The 25,967-nt window shown below is 34.6% G+C and overlaps 1 protein-coding gene across 1 annotated transcript; it reads right to left on the bottom strand.

The window, feature by feature from the left end:
• Positions 1–3,669: 3,669 nt before the first annotated feature.
• On the bottom strand, positions 3,670–13,583 carry HELRODRAFT_75327 (hypothetical protein; the record flags this gene model as incomplete). Its single annotated transcript, XM_009015592.1, has 20 exons — positions 3,670–3,776; positions 3,869–3,960; positions 4,055–4,164; positions 4,472–4,521; positions 4,673–4,795; positions 5,068–5,169; positions 5,467–5,508; positions 5,918–6,057; positions 6,495–6,575; positions 6,909–7,118; positions 7,309–7,459; positions 7,631–7,733; positions 7,935–8,091; positions 8,670–8,751; positions 9,232–9,370; positions 9,639–9,775; positions 10,908–10,983; positions 11,261–11,363; positions 13,177–13,301; positions 13,518–13,583. The coding sequence occupies 20 exons, from the start codon at positions 13,581–13,583 to the stop codon at positions 3,670–3,672; spliced, it is 2,196 nt and encodes a 731-aa protein (XP_009013840.1).
• Positions 13,584–25,967: the final 12,384 nt, after the last annotated feature.

The following is a 25,967-nucleotide window of genomic DNA, read 5'->3' on the forward strand; positions in this document are numbered from 1 at the left end:
AATAATAATTATTATTATTATTTTTGTTTTATTATTATTATTATTATTATTTTAATTACGTATAAATGAATGAATAAATAGTACATTGTCGTGCTATATGTTGTGCGCGCGTAGAGTCTCAAGGCATACTGAAATGAAGAAATGGAAAAAGTCTTCAAATCAGACAATGGTAGCATTATTATTATACCGGTGTAATTGGGTATTGTTGGTATATTATGATTCTATTTAGACATGAAAATGCAATACAATACCATACCAAACAATACAACACAAAGAAAATAATACAAATAGATACAAAACAAAAAAACAAAGTAGCTACGACATAAATTCTCACAAATACAAAGCCATCCGTTAGCCATCATTTATACTATATATGAAAGAATTTAGAAATACTCAAACGTACTAATACAAAATACCTTTCGCGTATTATACAAAAATAATTGTATATGTTATGAGTGTGTGTGTGTATGTGGTGTGTGTGTGGTGTGTGTCTGTGTGTGTGTATGACTTCAACTGTGATTTATATTCAATAATGGTTTGAATGCCATAATACAAGCGAAAAATTTTTTACATGGTATTTTAAACATAGTGCTTGTATAATATATATATATATATATATATATATATATATATATATATATATATATATATTTAGCTTTTATCAACAAAAAGCCACACACACATATATATATATATAAATATGATGTGTGAAATATATATATATATATATATATATATATATATATATATATATATATATATATATGTATCAGGTTGTATAGATGTTTGTGTTTGTCTGTGTGCGTGTATGTTTGTGTGTATGTGTGCAAATTTGTATTTATGTGTGTGAGTGTGTTTGTATGTGTGTATATTGGTGCAGTTAAGCTTACATTATACATACTATTATGTACGTATACTTTATTTATCAAACAAGATTTGTCTCAATTGGTCATTGGAAAAAAAGCTAAAATTTCGGTTTTGGAATTTTAATTCGGTTTATATGTGCGCTAAAAAATTTTCTCTCTCTCTCTCTCTCTCTCTCTCTCTCTCTCTCTCTCTCTCTCCTCTTTTTCTATACACACACTTGTGATGAGAGGTGACCGTACTAATATTAATTTGACACGCCATTGTTATTTTTTGTTTTGTCGTTGGTGGTGACGTCAAAAGTGATGTAACGTAACGAGGGATGTGCGTGTGCTTATATGTTTTTTCTGTCTGTCTGTGTGTGTGTCTGTCTGTTTGTCCGTGTACGTACGTGACGAAATTTGTTATTTTCAGAATGTATTTACAATTGCAAAGTAGGAAAAAGAGGCTGATGACGTCAATGAGTTTATATTTAGAGATGGAGGTGATGGTAGATCGTCGATTTTGTTTCTGTAACGATCACGATGTAAAAAAAAGACTGAATGACGTCAACAATTAAATATATGAACAAACATACATACAAACAAACAAACATACATACAAACAAATAAACGAACAAACAAACAAATAAAAAGTAGTTAAAAATGAATGAACGAGGGAAGAATTGTATGAATAATGAAGGAATGAATTAATGATTGAATTGAAAAATTCTTCAATCGAACGAACAAACGAACGAATTAATGAATGAACAACTAATCGAACGAACGTTTGAGTGAACGAAGGAACGAACAAATGAATGAACAGACACATTCACAACTTCGTTCATATTTACTTGATTATTTATAATTTGCCCATCAAGTTATCAGCAAACATCCCCTGAATATTTCAGATCATGAATTATTTTAATGAGTTAGTTGACTTGTTAGGCTGGCGAGTACTTCTAGGCTAATCGAACGGGTAGTTTTATTTTTATTATTTTTATTATTAATTATGATTAATATTTTGATTATTATTATTATTGTTGTGGCGATAATACATTTTAGAGAAGTATTTTTAATGGCAATTTATTATACTTCAAAGAAAACATAAGACTAACACACGATGAATTGTTGGTCAGTAAAAATTAACACGTTGTATATGTGTATATTTGTTATGTGCGTGTGTATGTATGTGTGATGTATGTGTGTGTATATATGTATGTATAAATATATAAGTGTATGTGTTTGTGTGTTTTGGTCATATCAATAATAAAAATGAAAAAAAACATGTTACACATGTGTATATATGTATGTATGTGAAGGTATATATATATATATATATATATATATATATATATATATATATATATATATATATATATATAAGTGTGTGTGTGTTTATGTGTGTGTGTGTGTAGGTGTGTGTGTGTTTGTGCGTGCGTTATATTAATTAATGACACACAGATCTCAGAAAAGGAGAAAGACGCGACAATGATAACTTTTAAATATATAAATAAATGAATAAATAATAAAATAATAATAATAATATTATTTTTTTTGGAGTTTTGGCATATCAAATACTAAAGATGAAAAAAATTTAATTCTTTGAAATTCATAATGCTGACGATGCAGAAACAAAAAAACACACACACACAAAATATAAAATGAAAATAAGAAGAACGTGTGTATCTGTGTGAGTGTGTGTGTGTGTGCGTGTTTGTGTGTGTGTGTGTGTACGTACGTATTCATAAGTCCAACTGATTAAGTCAAGATTATAATTATTAACAATTGAAAATGGAGATATCGATTTTGAAAATTTCACTGGTATTCTTCATATTTCTTGTTTCTCTCTCTCTCTCTCGCAGTTTCTCTCTCTCTCTCCCTCGTAAAAAATAGGCGCTATATAAATTAAAAACATTTTGAACGGCGATGTTGATAGTAGCAATAAGTAGTGATTAAAACGTTTTAAATAACAAAATTTAAATATTCACGCACAAAAACATAAGCTAAAAAAACACACACACACACACACTCAAACATACACAAACACACACTTGATAATTTTGCGAATACTTCTATGTTAATGAAACGAGTATTTGTATTTTTTTTCCACACACGCACACACACACGCTCACACACACGAACACCATACACACACATACAAACACACATACACACACATACAAACACACATACACACACACGCGTTAAATCAAGCTGATCGCAAAAAAATTTAGAAAGGAATTCTAATAGAAAAGAATAAGAAATTATTCAATGAAATCTCATAGACTTTGTTCTTTGATTTCTTTAATTAAAAACCACAAAGAGCAAAAAATATAAACACCCACACGCACGCACACACACACACACACACGCACACAGACACGCACACACAAACACACGCACATAAAGACACAAATAAGCTAGCTACATGAAAAAACGTAAACATTAACACAGACGTAAACTTGCGATAAAATACATTGTCTAATTTGAAAAAAAATGTCTCTATTATTATTATTATTATTATTATCACCACCATCATCATCTCATCATCATCATCGTTGTTGTTATTAAACAGATATTTCAAACTCACACACAGATGCACACAACGACAACGGAGAATGATGACGTCACAGATGAAGAGGATGATGATGATGTCATAGATGAAGAGGATGATGATGACGTCATAGATGAGGAGGATGACGACGATGATGATGACGTAGTAGTAATAGTAGAATTAATAACAACAACATCGTTAACAATAATAATAACATTAACAATAATGAATATTATAATTATAATTATTATTACGTATTAATTTAAATTTTCAAAGGAACTCCTTGGAAGGAATCCAAATTATAGGTCTCGATTGGTCCCAGACAACTTCTTTAACTCTCGTGAAAATTTCATTCGAAGTTTCGCCTGTCACTATGGCTGTATGTGCATTGGAGTATGTGTGTATGTGTGTATGTGTGCGTGAGTGCGTGCGTGCATTATATTATAAATTACAACAACAAACGACCGACCAGTGAAATAATCAGAGAATTCGTCTTCCAGTTTTGAAGCTCTCTCGAACGTCTTCCTAGCCTGCTCTTCCGTTATCCTTCTATTCCAATCCCTACAATGATGATGTGACGACTGATTGATGACTCAACCACGCACACACATACACACACAGACACACACATACACACGCACGCACACAAACTCACATGATAGATTCATACGATCTTGGTTTGATGAAGATGGCAATTGGATAGAGTTCAGCCGCTTGCAACCTTTTTATCGCATGCCCACTGACGTCAAGTATGCAATGCTTACCCTGAGGTAATTTATTAATTTCAATTATAATATTCATGACTCTAATTATTCATAAATAATGATAATAATTATAATTAATTATGATAATGTTGTAATTATAAGCTGTTATCGTCATCATTAATGTTGTTGTTGTTGTGTTGTTATCGAGTCTAGCGTCAGCCCTGATACTATTTTTCTCTTATTATTATTCTTATTATTCATATTATTTTATAATATTTTTATTATTAATAATATTTAAAATAATAGCAACAACAACAAAAACAATAATAATAATAATAATTATTATTATTATTATTTACAATCCTTACTTTTTCAGCAACTTCTTTGACAGACTGAACTGATGTTCCGTACAAATTGCCTGCAAAATAACAACAATATCAACAACAACAACAACAACAACAACAATAATAATAATAATAATAATAATAATAACACAACCACACACACACACAAACGCATACAAACACGCATACACACACGTATACACACATACATACATTCATACTGACCGTTATACTGGCCGGCTTCAATGAACATATGGTTCTGAATGTCTTTTTCCATGAGTTCCCTGGAGGGCACGAAGTGATAGTCGCGACCTTCAACTTCGTACAACCTCTTTGGTCGGGTGGTGTCTGTGTGTTTTTTTTTGTGTGTGTGTGTTTGTTTGTGTGTATGTGTGTGTTTGTTTGTTTGTGTGTATGTGTGTGTGTGTGTGCTCGCGTGTAGAAATGTAAAAAACATGACACAGCGATAAACTATACTTAATATTATATATGAATAAATGTCTTGTATACATACATCCATTCATAGAAGCTAATCAAATACAAAACAGAAACATACATAAAAATAAACAAACATACAAACAAACACAAACAAACAAATATACAAAATGTCAAGAGCTAACGCGGCACACAACTCCCAAATTTATCTGGAAATTCCGAAATGAGGTCATCATTGATTCGATCCTTCAATGGTCCCAAAATGACCACGGGTCTCGTGTACTTTACTGGACGGTAAGGGGCGGAGTTATGAATGCTAATTAGTGGCTATGAATGTTAATTAGTTGCTCTGGATGTTAGTTAATTGCTGTAGAAATTAATTAGCTGATGTGAATATTGAATAAGTAGATGTGATGTGATGGATTGACAGTTTAAACAATTGAGAAACTATAAATAGCGATGGACTGAGTTATGAATATTAATTAACCGTTGTGAATATTAATTAGAGTAATATTAATTATGAATAATTAACCCAAATTATATTGCTATAAAAAAATAGTTGAATGAATGAACTGGAAACATACGTTCCTTCTGTATGACTGGCTCGTATGATTTTATGTTCTCGTCTAAGAAACCGGCTGTACGATTGAATTGAGAGCATGAATGAATTAATGAACGTATGAATGAATGAATGAATTATTGAATGAATGAATAAATTAATTAATTATAAACCTCTTGATGGCGAATCAACAGTAGCCCCAACTGGAAAAAAATGAAAAATTTCAATTGACATCTTTTTAAAAAGAGCTGAGTGTTACGTCATCAACATACAAACGTGCAAAAAAACAAACAAACATACATACATACATACATACAAACAAACAAACAAACAAACAAACAAACAAACAAACAAACAAACAAACAAACAAACAAACAAACAAACAAACAAACAAACAAACAAACAAACAAACAAACAAACAAACAAACAAACAAACAAACAAACAAACAAACAAACAAACATACATACATACATACAAACAAACAAAAAAAACATACAAACAAACATGCAAACAAACGTACAATCTTCAGAGCTGAGGGCATCGTCACTCATACTCCTTTCTCTACTCTTCATGAATTGAAACTTGCGACTCAGAGAAGACGATGTCGACGTCGAGCTGCCAACGCCACCACTTCGCTTCTTTCTCTCGCCTGTTAAACTCTAAAAAGGTCATTATCGCGGGGCTTGTGCTTGTCGTCATCATCGTCATCATATTCTCTCTTTCATCGTCTATGTCATTATTTTCAACATCATCGTCATCGTCATTATCTGAACAAACATAGAAAAAACAAACATAGAAACAAACATATGAACAAACAAACATAGAAAGACAAATGCGCATACTAGTATGTATTATATTACACAAAGACTTCAAATATATAAAATAACGCACACAAACACAATAAACCACATTGAGACTACTACTACTACTGCTGCAGCTACTGCGACCGCTAACACTGCTGCTGCTACTACTGCGACTGCTGCTACTACTGCTGCTGCTACTACTGCTGCTGCTACTACTGCTGCTGCCACTACTACAACAACAGAATCAACATGAATACTTTTTCTTTTTCGTATCCTCCTTTGTTCTGAAATTTAACATTCTTCAAACGTGATCTTTCTTTTCTTTCAATCCTATTCATTCATTTAGTTATTATTATTTGTATTAGTTATTAAATAATTGAATGATTCTTTCCTTTCTGTCATTCGGTTGTCCATTTTTTCATTTCTATATTCATTCGTTTTTCAATTCACTCATTCGTTGAAACAGATTTTTTCCAAATGAGAGAGCGAGCGAGCGAGAGAGAGTATGAATGAGCAGAAATGAAAAAAGCAAGCTAAAGAAAGAAAAGAAAGAAAAAAAGAAAGAATAAAGAAAATAAAAAAGAAAGAAAAAAAGAAAGTGAGAAAGAAAGAAAGAAAGAAAAAAAGACGAAGACTCCAACATCCAAGACACAACAAACCTACCTTCGTTTACTCGGAATAATTCCATAGCTATCGGCAGCAGTACCAAATAGACCGTCGACACTACTACTACCACAACTGCCACTTATGCATCTCGCCTGCCACCATTCGTCGTCGCTAGCGTTCACAACGTGTAGGATGTCTCCATATCGAAAGGGAAGTCCCCGGCCCGGCAGGCCCTGATCGCGATTAGGGTCGTAATCGAATTGGGCCCTGTAGGTATATATATATATACATATATATATATGTATATGTATATATATATGTATATATATATGTATATATATATGTATATGTATATATATATATATATATATATGTGTGTGTGTGTGTGTGTTTGTGTTTATGCGTGTGTCTGTGTGTGTCTGTGATTGGTGTATGTCACCTCGTCATCATCACTGACCTAACAAATAAACTCCTTTTCTCAATGGTTTTCAATCCTCCCCCACCAAGAGGGGGCCCACCTAGAGCGACCCCAGTGGCAGCCCCACCGTTCGACATCACCAGCATCCTCTCTCTCATCTCGTGCACTTTCGCTTCAAATCTGTTGTAATCTGTTCGTGGAGAGGATGATGATGCAGATGGTGAAAATGGTAATGATACCTCAAACGTTAATCATCATTAAAATAGTACAAATGATTTTTACAATAGTAAAGCTATGGACACCCAAGATAAAAAGAACAAAACAAAACAACCAAACAGAGAAACATCATCATGCAGCAGACCTTCTGGCCTATATTGGGCCATGATTTCAATGACATCGGGGCTGCCCTTCAGGATTGATGCGGCTTGGTTGTGCGTGGCCGATCTCAAATCTATGTGGTTCACCTGGTTTGAAATAAGTCTGAACTAGTCACAAAAATATGACTGAATACATAATAAGTCAATCCAGAAGAATTGTTAAAAGAATCACATAGTTAATCAAACGAAAATGCACCGCACACTAATACACTAAACCAACAACAGAATGATCGTAACCTCTTAAACAATCGGCACCCAACCAACCAAAACACTCACAAACCAACCGACCGACAACAGCTGGTCCCCCCTAAGCAGGCCGCCGTGAAGTTCCGCGGCACCACCGCTCAAAATGTACGAGACGAAGATTCCCTCGCCGTCTTCTCCGCCAACGATGTTGAAGCCAAAACCGGATCTCGACTTCCGGAGAATAATCTTACGGGGCTCTCTGGAATAATAATAATAATAATAATAATAGCACGAGAACGCAATATAAACCGTTAAAAATTAGCATGGCAGAACAATCTTACTTAATGAGTACAAATGATGAAAACATCTACAACAGTAGAAGGAGCTAAATAAACAACAACTGACAAACAAAACAAAGCATGCATTTATACAAACAAACGGTACAAAAATAACACAAACAAAACAATACAAATACAAAAACAATCAAAACAACCAAAGAAACCACAATATACAAAGACAAAAAAATTGTTCATTAACTAAGAAGACAAATAATAATGACGTTGGCAATTATTTCTTTGACGTTTCAGCGGTGTTTGTCGTTGATGTATGTATGTATGTGTGTGTGTTTGTTTGTTTGTATGTATGTATGTGTGTGTGTTTGTTTTTTTTTATGTTTGTATGCTTGTTTGTTTATTGCTATCGTTGATGTATTTTGTTGATGTTGTAGTTGTTGATGTTGTTTTCATGTTTTGTAACATCAATCATAATTTAATAACCTGATTTAATAATTCTAACATGAAATATTAATTTAAATTAAAAAATACAAACCACAAATACCTCGACACGGTTTCGTCTACAATAATACACGGAGGAATATACGATGATAATGACGTCACGTTAAATCCACCTAGAACACCGCCTGCGTCCAAATCGACAATGCCGCTACTACAACCACTACACATGTTGTTGTTGTTGCTGCTGTTGATGTTTTTAATGGTGTTGTTGTTGCTACGGCGATGGAGAGATGAGGAGGAAGAAAGAGAGGGAGAGAAAAATATGTCGTTTTGAACTGCCAGGCCGAATGATGGCTCGCGGAAGTCTACTGTATTGGTTTTTGATTGGATGATTGGTTGAATGGTCAGTTGGTTGAATGGTCAGTTGGCTGGTTGCTTGGTTGGTTGGATGGATGGTTTGTTGGTTGGATAGTTAGTTGTTGATTGAATAATGATTGGTTTAATGAGTGTTTGGTTCATTCGTTCACAATAACAAAAAAATTATTCGAAAAAAAACTTTTAAAATTCCACTTAAACATATCCGCCGATTAAAATTAAATTAAAATTTAAACTAAATATAGAAAAAACGAAAAACTTAAAAAATTAATCTCTAACTTTACCTAAACCGGGCGTTTTTTTTCTCGGCGATTTGGCGATGGATGGCGAAAGTGCCTTAGCAACTAGCAGGTAGACGTAGTCGAGGGTGTTCTTGAGGGCAGATGCAGCCTCGTCGTGGGTCACATTCTCCAGACAGATGTTGTTTACCTGGGATAATAGGTGGGTAGGTAGGTAGGTGGAAAGGTAGGTAGGTAGGCAGGTAGGTAGGTAGGTAGGTAGGAGGTAGTTTGTGGGTGGATTTTGTTCTTGGTGGATTTTTTAGTGTGTGGATTTTGCTGTTGTTGTGTGTGTTGTTGTTACGTCACAGACAGTAATACAAACAGCAGCAGCAGTAGTAGCAACGATGCCAGCTTCAACAAGCGATAAAAACACGCAACAGCAGCAGCTACAGCAACCACTCAACGACGAAACAAACCGCCAGCAGCCTATCGTTAACGGAAAGTCTGCCGTCCAGGTGTGCCGCACCCCCTTCGATGATCTTCGTGATAAAAATACCCCCGTCTCCATGCATGTGCTGGTTGTCGATGCCCCCCGCTATGCTGAACCCCAGCCCTAGGTCCACGTAATGATGATGATCATGATGATGATGATGGAGATGAAGGTAATGATGGCCATGGTGGTGGTGGTGATGATGGTAGTGGTGATGAAGTTGAAGAAAAAGAAGAAGATGATGATGATGATGTTATTGTTGATAGAGTGTTGTTAGACAAGTGAATTTACAAACTAGACAAGATAACGAAATTAGGTGGTTTCATCGTCGTCGTCGTCATCATCGCCATCATCATCGTCACCATCATCATCATCACCATCATCATCGTCATCTTCACCGACGTTAACATTGTTTGTGACAAGATAAATCAAATCTTTCTCTTGTTTTTGTTTTGTTTTGGTTGCGCGTCTGCTACCTGGCCAGCCTTCCTCTTTTAAACTCCACTCAAGCATGAAAACAAATTGCTACCAATGCGTATGTGCGTGTGTGTGCGTGTGTGTGTGTCTGCGTGTGTGTGTATCTGCGTGTGTGTGTCTGTGTATGTGTTTTTTTGTCTGTGTGTGAGTGTGTGTGTGTGTGTGCACACATGTGTATCCGTATGTCTATTTTTGTGTGTGTGTGTATAGATGTATGTGTTTTTATGTGAGCGTATGTTTGCATACACGCGTATGTGTGTTTTTTTATGAGTTTTTATGAGTTATTCGGTCCATATATATCATGCATATGTGTAAATTTATGTGTGTGTGTGCCCGTGTGTGTAAATGTATGTATGTGTGCGTGTGTGTGTGAGTGTGTGTACGTGTGTGCGTGCACACAATAACGTATAAAGATTCAGAAAATGAATAAAATGGATGAACCGAACAAACGAGCGGATGGCTGGGACAAAAAATGAGACGAATGGAAACATGATTAATTACATGCGCGGATGAAAGAAATCAAGGAATGAAAGAACGAAAGTAGAAAGAATGAATTAATGAATGAATAAATAAATGAGTGAATAAATAAGTGAATGAATGAATGAACGAACGAATGAATTAATAAATGATGAACGAACGAACAAACGAACCAACGAAACAACGATCGAAAGAACGAACGATCGAACTAACGAACGAACGAACGAACGAATGAACGAACAAACATACGAACGAACGAACGAACAAAGGAACGAATGAATGAACAAATACTTAAAACAACCTCCTTTGGTGCCCTTTATAAGTTCAACTTCGATGATGTTATCGGCTGGTGTCGGGGAGGTGCTCCGTTTGATGACCTGCCAATCAAGAAAAAGATCAAAAACATATCAAGGTAATAACAATATAAAGATTGAAAATAAAAGTTAACAACATCCAAAATTAAATACGAAAATACGAATATTCTTTTGAGAAATATTCTGAAGGAAAGAGAAAAATGACATTGAGAGACAATACGAAGAGAGAGAAAAAGAAAGAGAGAGAGAAAGAGAGAGAGAGAGAGAGAGAGAGAGAAAAAGAAAGATAAAAAGAGAAAAAGAAAGAGTGGAGGGAAGGGAGAGAGAAAGAATGGCGAACCATGTGAATGAGATTTCCAGCTTTCTTAAGTGCATCGACTGCTTCAGTATGTGTGACGTCTTCTGTTGAAATTCCGTTCACTGATAATATTATGTCGTTCACCCTGTTCGTATGTTTGTTTGTTTGTTCGTTCGTTTGTTTGCTAGCTTGATTTATGATTGTTTGTATGTGTGCACGTTTGTGTTTGTAATGTGTGTATTTTTGAAGGCTCGAACGTTCAATTGTTTAGTTTGTCGGATGATTTTTTGTAAATGTGCTAGTGCGTTACGACCAGTTTATTTATTCATTCATTCGTTCATTCATTCATTCAATCAACCAATTATTCAATTTTTCATTCATTCATTCATTCAATCTTTTAATCTCTCCTTCATTCACTTATTTCTTCAATAGTTTGTTTGTTAAAACGGGCTACCTGACTACCAAGCTATAAATGGATCATTTAAACCTATTTCATTCCTTCAATATGCTTCCATATTTCTTTCAATCGTTCTTTGGTCATTAATTTTAATTCAACCACTTTTTCATTCATTCATTTTTTTTATTCATTTTTCAATATTTTTATTCGTTCTTTTCGTCTTCTTTATGCTATTGTTATTTTTTTTGCCATAATTGAATTATTCTTTTGGTCATTTATCTAAATTCATTCATTCACTCGCTCGCTCGCTCGGTCAGGCGATTTATTTCATCTTCGTTAATTTTTTCTTTGTTTCATTCATTCATTCATTCATTCACTCGTTCGTTTATTCATTCATTTATTCGTTTGTTCGTTCTTTCATTCATTCGTCTTTTCGTTCGTTCGTCCTTTCATTCGTCTTTTCGTTCGTTCGTCCTTTCGTTCGTTAGTTCAATCACTCATTCGTTAATACATTCATTCATTCATTCATCCCTTCATTCCTCGAATCATTCATTCGTTCGTTCATTCAGTTTATTTTATTGTTCAGATCTCTCCTTAGCATCATTCATCATGTTAAACCATCTTATTTCTCGTCATACAACGACATAACAAATTCCACGTTTGTATGTTTTTGTGTGTGTGTGTTTGTGTGTATGTATGTTTGTATTTGTGTGTGTATGTATGTGTGTATGTAGTGTATTTATGTATGTATGCTGGATCTGTATGAATATTTAAGTGTGTATGACGTGCGGTATGTGTGTGTGTGTTTGTATATAAGCAAATGTTGTGCGTGTGAATGTGTGTATGTGATGTGTGAATGTGTGTGTATGTGTATAGATTTTTATGTGTATTTTGGTTCTAGCCATATTGACATCCTTTACATGAAATGTACCCAGAAAGAAATTTTACTTTCAGTCGTTTAGGGAATGATTTATGTAGCTAACGCATGGGTTTTCAATATAAATAAACCAATGATAATAATAAATTTCTATTTTGGTGGTTATCTCTGCCATACACGCGTGTGTATGTGTGTGTGTGTGCGTATATACGTGTGTGTGTGTGCGTATATACGTGTGTGTATGTTTGCTTGTGTGTGCGTGTGTGTGTGTATACGTGTGTGTTTGTTTGTGTGTGTGTGTGGGTAAAATATACACTAAGTAAACATCGAAATCGAACTATTAATTTGATAATGTCCATGATGATTAAGACGATGACGACAACAATGGCGACGACTATGACGTCATCATTAATGACGATGACGAGGATGACGATGACGTGTCTTCAATAAACGTTTGATTGATGCTTAGAAATGAAGTTGATGATTGATGATAACGCACAATATCATTCATTCTTTTTATTTCTCCCTCTCTTTCATTCCTTCTTTCTTTCTTTCTCATTCTTTCTTTCTCTTTCATTTTCAAAAACTAAAGTCATGGATCAGTTTGCATTTGATCTCGGTCATTGCAACATCTCGGCCAGGCATCTTAACCATTACACTACTCTGCACAACTGCCAAACTCACCTCAGCCTGCCATCCATAGCCGCGCTGCCACCGTTGATGATTTTTGTGATGTATATGCTTGTGTCGTCCCCTATGTGAGGGTTGTCCGACCCCCCCGCTATGCTGAGGCCGAGCCCAGTGGGGCCCTGTGGTGTGAAATTGAATTATAAAATTATAATAAAATTATAAATTTATTCAATTATAAAATTATTTATTACGTTTATATACATAATTATTTTTCTTCAATACTTCATAGTCTTTTTATTATTTGCTCTACAAAGTTCACAACACACCGAAAAACATTTTTCACAAAAAAGTAAAAAAAAAACAACGGAGAATAGCGTAAGACTTCTGCTACTAACTCTTTCCAGTGTCACCTCCCCGTAGTACCAATCATGGTCAATGTTTATCTGCAGGTGCGAATTCATCGTGGAAAATAGTCAAGTTATAATTATTGATGTAAATAAAACCACAGAATTAAATTCTCAAGTACAATATCATTAAAAATAGAGAAAGAAAGAAAGAGAAAGAGAGGGAGGGAGAGAGAGAGAGAGAGAGAGAGAGAGAGAGATTGAAACAGAGAAATGTAATTATATTGATCCTTGTCAATCATTCGCACCAATTTTCTAACCAACCTGTCATGCCTATTCATCATCATCGTCATCATCATCCTTATCGTCGTCGTCATTCTCTTCCTCATCATCATCATTATCATCACCGTCGTCGTTATCTTCATCAATGTCTCGTGACAATACAATTGTTTTCAAAACAGTTTAAGAGTATAAAGAGAGTCAAAAAACACATGTTATTCCCGACACCTGACGCATACAAACAAACAAACACACACACACGCACAAACAAACAAACACACACACACAAACAAGCACACACACACAAACAAACGCACACAGACAAATTGTTATTGGATGTTACATTATAAATAGATCTAAACATTCTAGAAGATATTTAATCCAACCGCTTAATCTCATGCTCATCAATTAAGTAAGTCATCTTTGTTTGGCTTCTTTTAAAATCTCAAAAAGAAAGAAATTTTTATCATAATTACGTCATAATAATATTAATATTTAATTTAATCTAAATAATTTTTTTAATATTGCAAATAATATAATTATTTTATTAATAACGGTCTAAAGAAAGAGAGAAAAAAATTCCAAGTGAAGAAAATTAATTTAAACGAGAAAACGTTACGTCAGTATAAACACAGATGCTATCGCAATAACGCTAAACAAACAATACAACACAAAAGCGGTTTAAAACAAACAAAAAATCAAACTACAAAACCATAGAAAAACAAACCTCAAAAACATACAATAAGAACAAACATGCAAACCACACAAACATACAATCTAAACAAACATACAAACCACACTACCATACAAACTACACAAATACACAATCTACACAGACATACAAACCACAAAAATTAAAAACATACAAACCACAAAAACATACAAATGGCAAATATAAAAACACAAAGATTTATATATACATTTCTAGAATTGATAAACAATAATAATTAAACGTCTTAACTAGAAAAAATGATCCAAAAAAATAACACAAACAACTAAAAAATAACCACTAATAAACCAAGACAAAACTTAAAAAAACTGAAAAAAGAGAACTAACAAAAAGTCTAAAAAGACAAAAACAAAACGAAAGCCTAGACAGTAAATAAGCGTGAAAATGACCACAAAAAACAGATAAGTACCTAACTTGAATTTTGTCAGCAAAGAAAATGTATATATAGAGAATGAACGTATAGAGACTGCAACATAAATAGCATCACCAAACACACACACACACACACACACACGCACACACAACACACACAAACCGGTTTTGCATTGTGTAAATAACAATAACTTTTCTGCGCCCTGTGTATTCAAAATAAAATGTTTTTTTACCAGCATAAAGTATAAGGAAACGCGGAAAATTTTTGCAACCGCAGAGCAAAGAATACAAAAAATCTCTTTTTTGTAATGTAAGTTTTGTAAAAATTAACCGCGAAAGTTAAAATACTATAATAAGTTTATATAAAACTAACAAGATGATTGTGAATTAATAGGAAATGCTAACCGAATCATGTGACCACCTTAATGGTGACTATTACGACGGTGGTGGATTGTATGTTTTTGTGGTCTTTGTGATTTTGGTAGCTTTCTTTTTTCTATCTCTTTTTCTTCCTGTTTCTTCCTTTCTCTCTCTCTCTCCAGTGTTTCCTCCGTAGGTTTATGTTTTTTAATTTCATTTAGAAGATGTTTGCTGCGTGATTACATTCTCACGTTGGCGTTAATGATTGTTGTAGGGGAGGGGAAATTTCTCAGAGAAATAATTCAAAATGATGAAGAAGATGATAGTGAAAATGATGACTGTGGTGATGACGTTGGCGAGGAAGATGATGACGAAGGATCGTCCCCAAAATAATCATCATCATTAAGTGATCATCATTTGCTCCTTAGCGTCCCATCAGTAGCGTTAGCATTGCTTCAAGTTACGATACAGTCTTGAATTCACATTTCTACTCTTGAATTGCTTTAATCTTCCTTACTTTATTTTTTGGACAGTATCATAACTATCACCACCACCACCATCGTCGTCACCATCATAGCTATCATCATCATTATAGTCATCAAGTTATCAAGAGCATACATCATCATTACATCAAACAGTTTTTCTGGCCTTGAATAAATACACTTATTTTTATTTTCAACCTAATTATCATCATCATCATCATCATCGTCGCCATCATCATCACCACCATCATCATCATAATGGTCATTATCATAGCGTGGGCGATATAACCAACTACGCCATCAGAATCATTATAAGCGTAGAGACTTTGTTGCGCTATGTATTGTATTGTATGTATGTTTGTTTGTATGTATGTATGTGTGTATGTATGGATGTATATATGTATGTACGCATGTATGTATGTATATATTTATGTATGTATGTATGTATGTATGTATGTTAAAACCAAATCAGCGATGAGTGAGACACTAAACAGTCAAACATCTGAACAAAATCGGTTAACAATTGATAACTGTTGTATGTATGTATGTACGTACGTATGTGTGTGTATAAACGTATTATGTTTGTGTGTATGTATGTATGTATGTATGTATGTATGTATGTATGTATGTATGTATGTATGTATGTATGTATGTATGTATGTATATATGTATTTATGTATGTATGTATGTATGTATGTATGTATGTATGTATTGACATGAGCAAGGTTGAACGTACATAGCTTTGCCTCTGTTGTCCTGAAACTAAACCAACAATAAACGTACACACAAAACATTCATACGCACACATACAGGCATCAATACGCAAACATACAAACACACAGACACACACGTGCAAATACAAAAAAATGCATCTTCAAAAATCTCCGCACACTCACAGGACATAAATTTGCGGAAAAATCTCATGAAGAACCAACCCAGCTTGAAACTAACAAGAAAAATAAAAAGATGAAATATTCATCCTTATATATTTTCCTGTATTCATGTAACTGTCTACATACGCATGTAATGTATATACATTTCTATCTCTCTCTCTCTCTCTCTTTTCCTCTCTCTCTCTTTCTCTCTCCCATATATGTGAACGTTTCGACCAAATTTTCCATTTCTTTATCTAAGGCTCTGCTTGTGCATGTCAGTATGAATGAATGATGAGGTGGCAGTGTGATGACATGATGACGACGACTACAATGATGATGATGACGACGACTACAATGATGATTCCGATGTAATAACGTGAAGGAACGAAAAAAGGAGAACTTGAACGGACGGTTAATGAATAACGAAGGCAATTACAAATCATACAACTGACGTTAAGCAACCGGGTTGCATTTTTGCATTATCTTCTTTACGAGAATTAATAAAACTTCAACTTTCTCTCATTTGTCCATCTCGTCTATATTCTTTTCTCCAAATCTTCATCTCTTTCCTCTCTCTCTCTCTCTTTCTTTCTCTCTCTCTCTTCTCTCTCTCTCTCTCTCTCTCTCTCTCTCTCTCTCTGTGTCTTTCTATGCTTTCGTATTGCGGCATGCGTACTGCGGTATCGTTCGTTATGTGATAATAACTATTCTGTGTGCAAACATACGAGTACCTAAACGTGTACATTTTGTGTACATTAAATACATCATGCTCTGTACAATATTCATAATAACGCGCAACATCATCAACAAGATATGTTATCACATTATTAATATTGTACACTTACATACAAAATGTATGTTTGTATCGGGTGTTGTATCTGGGTGTGTATAATTTATGTACAATTTATAATGAAACATAAAACTACAACAACTACTACTACCAAACAACTACTACTACCACTACGACTACCACTACTAATACTGCTGCTGCTACTACTACTACGACTACTACTATTACTACAACAACTACATGACGATAGTAACCAAGACAACTTCAAAAACAAGAATTATGTTGACGGCTGGCAGTTAGAAGCAAGAAAAATGGACATGACGAAAAAATTGTTTAAAAAGTAGCGTAAAACATTGAAGACAAATAACAAAAACATGACCAAAAACACTGAAAAAAAACATTTACATAACAGAATGACGTCAACAAGAAACTCTTCGCGTACATAAAAAAATGACACTAACGAGAAACAGAGACAAAACATTAACAACATTAACATGCGACGTTAGAGAGGAGCCACAAACATAATAAAGAATCCAAACAAAACCAAAAAACTGGTAAGATTATTAATATAAATATCTTCCACATCAATCAACCAAACCAGTTCATCCAACTAAACCGTCTGCAAAAACATACCTACATAAACACAGGCATCTATACCTACTAACAAACATTACCTTCTACAAATAAACACACACAAACACCACAGAGATACAATCGCACGCGCGCGCGCGCACACACACACACACACACATGCACATACATTGACAGATGGATAAAAAGATAGATAGATAAATAGATAAACAGACAGACAGACATACAGGAAGACAGATAGATAAATAGATAGACAGGTAGAGAGAGAGAGACAGACAGACGCAGAAATAAAAAGACACTAATGTAGGTATTTTAAAGATGAATAGCATCCAACAATGACATGACGCACGATTAATACTGTCGGCATGAAAGAATAAACGAAATAAAATAACAACAACATCATCAACAAAAACATCAACAGAAGCGACAACAACAAAGACACATATCAAACGGAGGAATCTACTGAGAGTGCAATAAATGATAAACTATCTGACAACATGAAACCAACCAGCCAACTAGCCAACCAACTGATTAATCAGCCAACCAACTGACTAACTAACTAACTAACTAACTAACTAACTAACTAACTAACTAACCAACCAGCCACTCAAACAACCAACCAAATAATCAAACAATCAACAAAGAAAATGCTTAACCATTCAATTAACTGACCAACCACCAACCAATCAACTAATTGATCTACCAACTAAAATAAAGATTTCTGGTCGATTGATCGGTTGATAAATTGTTTGATTGCTAACGGTATTGTTACAAAAAAATCAGCAAAACAAAACAAAAACAAAGAATACAAAAAAAACAAAAATAGTTCTCTTTCAAAACTTTCATCTCATTTTTAAAAGAAATTCTTATTTCGTTGAATATTTTTTGAAAATGTATGGAGTAATTTGTATCAGTTAGGAAATTGTTGAAGAACCAAAAAACTAACTGAGAAAAAAAAATTTTTTTATTAAAAAAACAAACAAAACCAAAAAAAATTAAAAATTCTAAAAAAATTTCTCAAAAAAAACCGCACCAAGCCTTTTGCAATTTTAAAACGATAACAAATACTAAACTCGTATTTTAAAATATAACAAAACAATGGAAATAAAATGAAACAAACATAAATTATAAACAAATATATGTCTTTGCACATGTTAATTTGTATCCGTGTTTGTATGTATAATGTATCCACTACGCATCGTGTATATATACATATGTGTGTGTGTGTGTATGTCTGTCTTTTTGTGTGTGTGTTTGTGTGCGTGTGTGTGTGTATGCGTGTGTGTGTGCCTAATGTATCTAGGGAATGATGCAAACGTGACGTAGTCAATTATACGAGGCATACATTTCATTTCAGCAAATATGACACACACATATATATATATATTTTTTAGAATTATTATAAATATTATAAGATATAAATAATAATAATAATATTATTATTATTACTATAATTATTATTATTATTGTTCTTATTGTTAAATCGTACTTTACTTCTTCACGAATTTTACAGAATCAACCCTAAAAAAACTTAGAGAGAAAAAAAAACAAAAACAACAAACGAATGAATGAATGGACTAAATTTAAAATGTACAAAATAAAAGCAACACTCGTATTTGTATCTGATACAAATACTAATGTAAGGTTGAAGCATAAAAATACAAAGATTCAGAACATCATCTAACTTGAAAAACATACAAAACGCGTCGAAATAGACAACAGAAGAAAAAAACTATCTGGCTTGCCATACTATATAATTTTTCATATATGCAATATATATATATATATATATATATATATATAAATATAAATATTTAACTAAGAAAATAATTGAAAATATATAAATAAATGAACAAAAAACAAATGAATAATCAAAATGTATTAATAAAGTTGTCCGCAAAATAAAAACCAAATAAGTGGAAAGATAAGAGAAAATTTTTTGGAAAAAAAATGACCTTTAAATTGACCAATCAAATTAGCCCTACCATGCAAATACATTCCAACCAGCCAATCCAATATTGACTTACAGATTCTTGGCTTCTCATAGATAATTGTGAAACCAACGTCTGTGGCGGGCAAAATTTTATCGATACTTTTTACTCATCATCATCGTCGTCATCATCATTGTCATCCTTATCGTCATCACCATACCATCATCATCGTCGTCATCATCATTATCGCCATCATCATCAATGAAATAGTAAACAGAGTGCACATTCAAAATCATCAAAAAGTGAAAAGATGGCGGGAAAATGAGATGATGAAGTTAGTGAAAAATTTCAATCTAACAGCGTGTCTATCAAACTTCTGATGTTGTTGTTGTTGCTGGGAATGATGCTGTTGTTGTTGTTGAAGTTGTTGTTGTTGAAGTTGTTGTTGTTGAAGTTGTTGAAGTTGTTGTTGTTGTTGTTGATGTTGTTGATGATGTTTCACAGGTTTTTGATAAAGCTGTTGCTCAACGTTTTTTAGCATCAGCAACTGACTAGCGCTATTGTCTAGCGCAACATCATCGGTCTGTTGCAGGGATATGGAGTTGTTGTTGCACGACGACGAAGATGCAGACTCTGACGCTTGGTGGTTGTAATTTGATAGACTGCCTAATTCGGGCTGAGTGTCGATTAGGGGAAAGGAGGCGAGACACTGGCTATCGTCCGAGTGCCATTCCGAGAGTCGAGAACGGCTGGTTGTTCGGCTGATACTCGAGTATAATGCTGTCGAAGTGTTGACACTGATTGGCGCTGTTGCTGCTGCTGCTGTTGTTGTTGTAGCTGATGACGCTGTTGTTGTTGCTCCAGATGTTGATTGTTTGGATTTCTGTTGCTGCTGTTGCGGTTTTGGTTGTTGTTGTTGCTGGAATGGCTGTTGTTGCTGGTGGAATGTTTGCGGAATGTATTGTTGTTGTTGTTGGTCCTGTGGGTCGTAAATGCTGTCTTGAAGGAACTTTTGAGATAAGAATTGTTGGTCATGTTGTTGTTGTTGTTGAGATGGTTGTTGTTGCTGCTGAATGTTGTAATGATGTGGGAAGTTTTGCTGGTAAAACGTCTGCACTGTAACGTTGGAATTTGTTCTTTGGTGGGTTGAGAAATTTTTATCTGAAGTGTTATTATTGCTGATGGCTGCACTGCTGCTACTGTTGATGTTGTTGTTTAATGTCATGTACTTTGTTGTTGTGATCGTTGACGTCATCGTGCCAGATGGCACACTTGTTAACGTGTTGATCATTGATGCGTCGAAAGATTCATCAGTTTTTTGTAGTGAAAGTTGTGGTTGTTGCAAAAACTGTTGTTGCGGCTGTTGTGAGAGCGGCTGCGGTTGCAGACTGGCCTCGTCAGACTCCTGAATTATTCCGTCTATTGTCTGCTTCCTTTGATGAGTCTGCGACTCCAGATTTTGCAATTGGTAATTGTATACTTGCTGCTGCGGTTGCTGCTGCGGTTGCGGTATTGTGATGAAATGTTTTTGTTGCTGCTGTTGCTGAACGAATCCTTGTTGCTGCTGTAGACCGCTGTTGAGTTGCGTGCCTGTAAAAGAGTCCTCTGCATAGGCCAACTGATGAAAAGCATTGCTGCCACTGCAACTACTGCTGTTGTTGCTGGTGTTGATGTTGTTGCTGCTGGCATTGTTGCTAAAAAATTTCTGTTGAAATTTAGAGAGAAAAAAATGGATGAAATTAGGAGAAAAGTGTCTTTAGAGTTTATCAAAGAGTGATTTATGTGCATTTAAAGAATAATTAATCAACATCAACATCAACGATAAACACGGCGATGATGACAACAAAAACAACATCAATTTGCCATCCACGCAACTACTATCACTATACTACCACTATCACTACTAATGCTGATACTGCTACTACAGCTGCTGCTGCTACTACTAAATATTATCAACATCAACATCATCATCATCTTCATCACCGTCATCTTCATCATCGACGCCATCAAAAAACTGAAGGTTAGAAATAAATGGTCGTCGATAACTCAAACATCCATATCAGTATTCATGACAACCAACCAATCATCCAACCAACCAACCGAACAACCAACCAACCAATCATCCAACCAACCAACCGAACAACCAACCAACCAATCATCCAACCAACCGAACAACTAACCAACCAACCAATCATCCAACCAACCGAACAACCAACCAACCAACCAAACAATCATCCAACCAACCGAACAACCAACCAACCAACCAATCATCCAACCAACCGAACAACCAACCAACCATCAATTAGTAACCATGGCAACAGCAAGCCATTCGTTGCTATGGTTATCTCAAATGAGAATGCGTTACAACATTACGATGACGGCACTTTTTTTTACAACTAGAGAACGCTAACAAAAACGATACTACTACTACTACCACCACTACTACTACTACTACCACTATTACTACTACTACTACTACCACTACTACTACTACTACTACTACTACTACTACTACTACTGCAGCTGTTGGTTATGTTAACAGTCATAGAATGTTGAAACAACTTTTAGACCACTAAAAAACAGTTCTTCTGAATAAAAGATGAAGAAATAGCAAAAATCGCCAAAAATTATGACGAAAAATCACAGAATTCTTACAGGAATATGTAAAAGGAATATATTTTTGTTTTCACAAGGAGACATTAAAGAGATGTAGAAATGTTCAGTTGGAGGGGGCTTGAACGTTGTTGAGATGGCATTTTAAAGTTTAATCTAATCTTTCAACTCCAGATGAAACAAAATAATACCAAACACATGCCTACCTACACGCACTCACACATACACACACACAAACACAAACACACACACTTACACATACATACGTATATATGTTTGACTGTTTTTTAGTGTCATTCATCGTGTTTTGGTTTTAACATACGTATATACGTACATACATGCATACATACATAAATATACATACATACATAGACATACATACATACATAGATGCATAAATAAAGGTAAATACACATACACATTCCTACATACATACAATCTCACACTGACATACACGCACACACAACAAAAACAAGAATAACAATACATTTACATTGCTGAAGTTCTGGTTTGTTTATAATAAAAGAATTTTTTCAATTTTTTCCTGCTCTCTCACTCTCTAAAATTTTGTGAGTTGTTTATTGCTTACAATTGTGTTGTTGTTGTTGATATTGTTGTTGCTGTTTGAACTATTTATGATGTTGTTGTTGCTGCTGTTGTTGTCAACGTTGTTGTTGTTGGCGCTCGCTCATTCATCTCGTCATAGTCGTAGTAGTTGTTAAAGTGCTTCTGTCAACAAATGTCAATCAAGTACATTGCACCATGCATGCATGCATCCGTGTACGTTGCATTGTGAATTGTTTTTTGCATCCTGAAATATACGTAATGCTTGCAAGCAGTGCACTTACAGATGAAGGAAACATGCACACACACATACACACACACAGACACACACATACACACACACAGACACACACATACACACACACGCGCGCAAACACACACACACACAAACACGCAAACACACACACGCAAACACGCAAACACACACACGCAAACACACACACACACAGATACACGAGACGTTGTTGACGCTCCAGCTCTTCCTTAATTAAAATTAAATTCGTGAGAAAAAAGGCATCCAGCAGTAGCCCTACAAAAATATTTTTAATTGAACTCAGATTATCACCTGCCAGACAATTATATGTACCTACGCAGTTATAGTGGATATGAATGAACCGGCGCTTAACGAATTGTGTGTATGATTTGAATGTGTGCACGTGCATGTCTGTGGGTACGCTTGTATGTATGTGTAAGTATGTATGCATGCATGCACGTGTATGTGTGCTGTACATGCATGTACGCACACATACACAGTGTTTGTCCGCAAATGAAATGAAACAAATTAATAAACAAACGAACAGGCAAACAAACGAACGAACAGGCAAACAAACGAACGAACAGACAAAAAAAAGAACAAACTAAACAATAACATTAGAAATATTTCTGAGGAGGCATATTAACAAGGAGGTACTATAAACGTTGAATAACGGCGGCGCTAACAAGTGTTAATGCGGTCCCATGTTATGTTATTGATGTTTACGTTGCGTTATGTTTGCTTTGTTATAATTATATCCAATGCGTATACGTACGCGCGTGGAACTCTCTCTCTCTCTCTCCCCCTCAAGTTACGTGTAAGTGTATCAAAGTGATCAGCCAGATGCCTCGGTGCATTGTTGTGGATGCATTTATGTATGCATGTAAGTCGATACTTTTGTATTTCTTTGCATACATGTATGCGTATGCATGCATAGGTAAGTATTTATGTGTGTATACGTGTGTGTTTGTGTGTGTTTGTGGTGTGGTGTGTGTGTGTGCCAAAATGTTCGTTTAGATGTTGCTTATTTGCATGCAATCGCTCCATAAAGTTATTCCAAGCCACCGCACGACAAAGAAAAAAATTATGCATTTTTCAAATTGAAAATAAGAATAATCATCGTCGTCATCGTCATCTCATAGGTAACATTATGACAATAATATTGAGATGACGACGACGATGATGATGATTCTATCATCATCATCGTCGTCGTCATCATCATCAGCACGGCCAAAGATAGAATTTGAAATGCGAGAGAGGAAGAGGAGAAAAACGCATGAAAGCTATTCAGCAGTGCCCATGTCATCATCGTAGCTGTCCACGACATGCATACTTACATACATACATACATACATACATACATGCATGCATGCATACATACATACATACACACATACATACATACAAACATACATACATATATACTCAGACACACACATACATTAACATGCATTCATACGTACACACACGCACATGCATTCATTCATTCATATACTGATACATTTTCTCTCAGCCTATAATGGCCTTAATTGCATACATAATAACATTATATATATATATATATATAATGTACATGTATATGTGCATGTATATATCTGTGTGCGTGCGTGTGTGAGTGTGGGTACGCGTTTGTGGGCATGTATAATGCCACATCAAATTTTCATTAATATGGAAAAAAATATGTAGGTGGTGGTCTGAATGAAAATATATTTCCACGATGGTGAACATTGATGATGATGATGGTGATGATGATGGTGGTGAAAATGGTGTGATGATGGTGATGATGATGGTGATAATGATGGTGGTGAAAATGGTGTGATGATGGTGATGATAGTGGTGATGATGACGGTGATGATGATGCTGATGATAGTGGTGACGGTGTATGGTGTTTAGCACTAAAAAAGTAGTAGTGATGAAATGATGATGGTGATGGTTATAATGATTTATACGATGGAAAAGAGCAAGTGCTAAAATGGTGATCATAAACATGATGATGGAGATGGTTGTAATGGTTGGAACGTTTCAGTATGATGATGATGATGACGATGATGATGATGATGAAGTGATAACGATGGTGATTAAACTGATGTGATTCTGATGATGTTACTCATCTAATAATGATGATGATGAAGAAGTGATTTTGAACATTAATGATGACGTCATGATGATGTGATGATGATAATGATGGGTGAGTAAAGATGATGATGATGACGAGTAGAATCTAACCATAATAAAGCAAGTTTCGGAGCTCATAAATTGAATTTTCAGAGGAGCAAGGAAATTATGAGCATAAAAAAAATCAATCTATAGAAGGCGCTAGAAAAATAATAAAATCTTCATCGTCATCAACAACAACAACAACAACAACATCAACAACAATGCATTAATTTTTCAATACTAACTACCACTACTAACTAATACTACTAATACATGCTGTGTGTATGTGAGTGTATGTATGCATGCGTGTTTATGTGTTCATGTATGTGTGCGTGTGTATATATATGTGTGTGTATGTGTTCATGTATGTGTGCGTGTGTGTGTGTATGTGTTAGAATGCACAGATATCAGTACAGATGTATTAATACTTCAGTACAATAGCAGCCAACATTAAGAGCATACATTATTTAAACTAAAATGCTGCTACTGTTCATGTCGTTGTTG

This window comes from Helobdella robusta (genome assembly GCF_000326865.2).
Source record: "Helobdella robusta unplaced genomic scaffold HELROscaffold_16, whole genome shotgun sequence".
Taxonomy (NCBI): Eukaryota; Metazoa; Annelida; class Clitellata; order Rhynchobdellida; family Glossiphoniidae; genus Helobdella; species Helobdella robusta.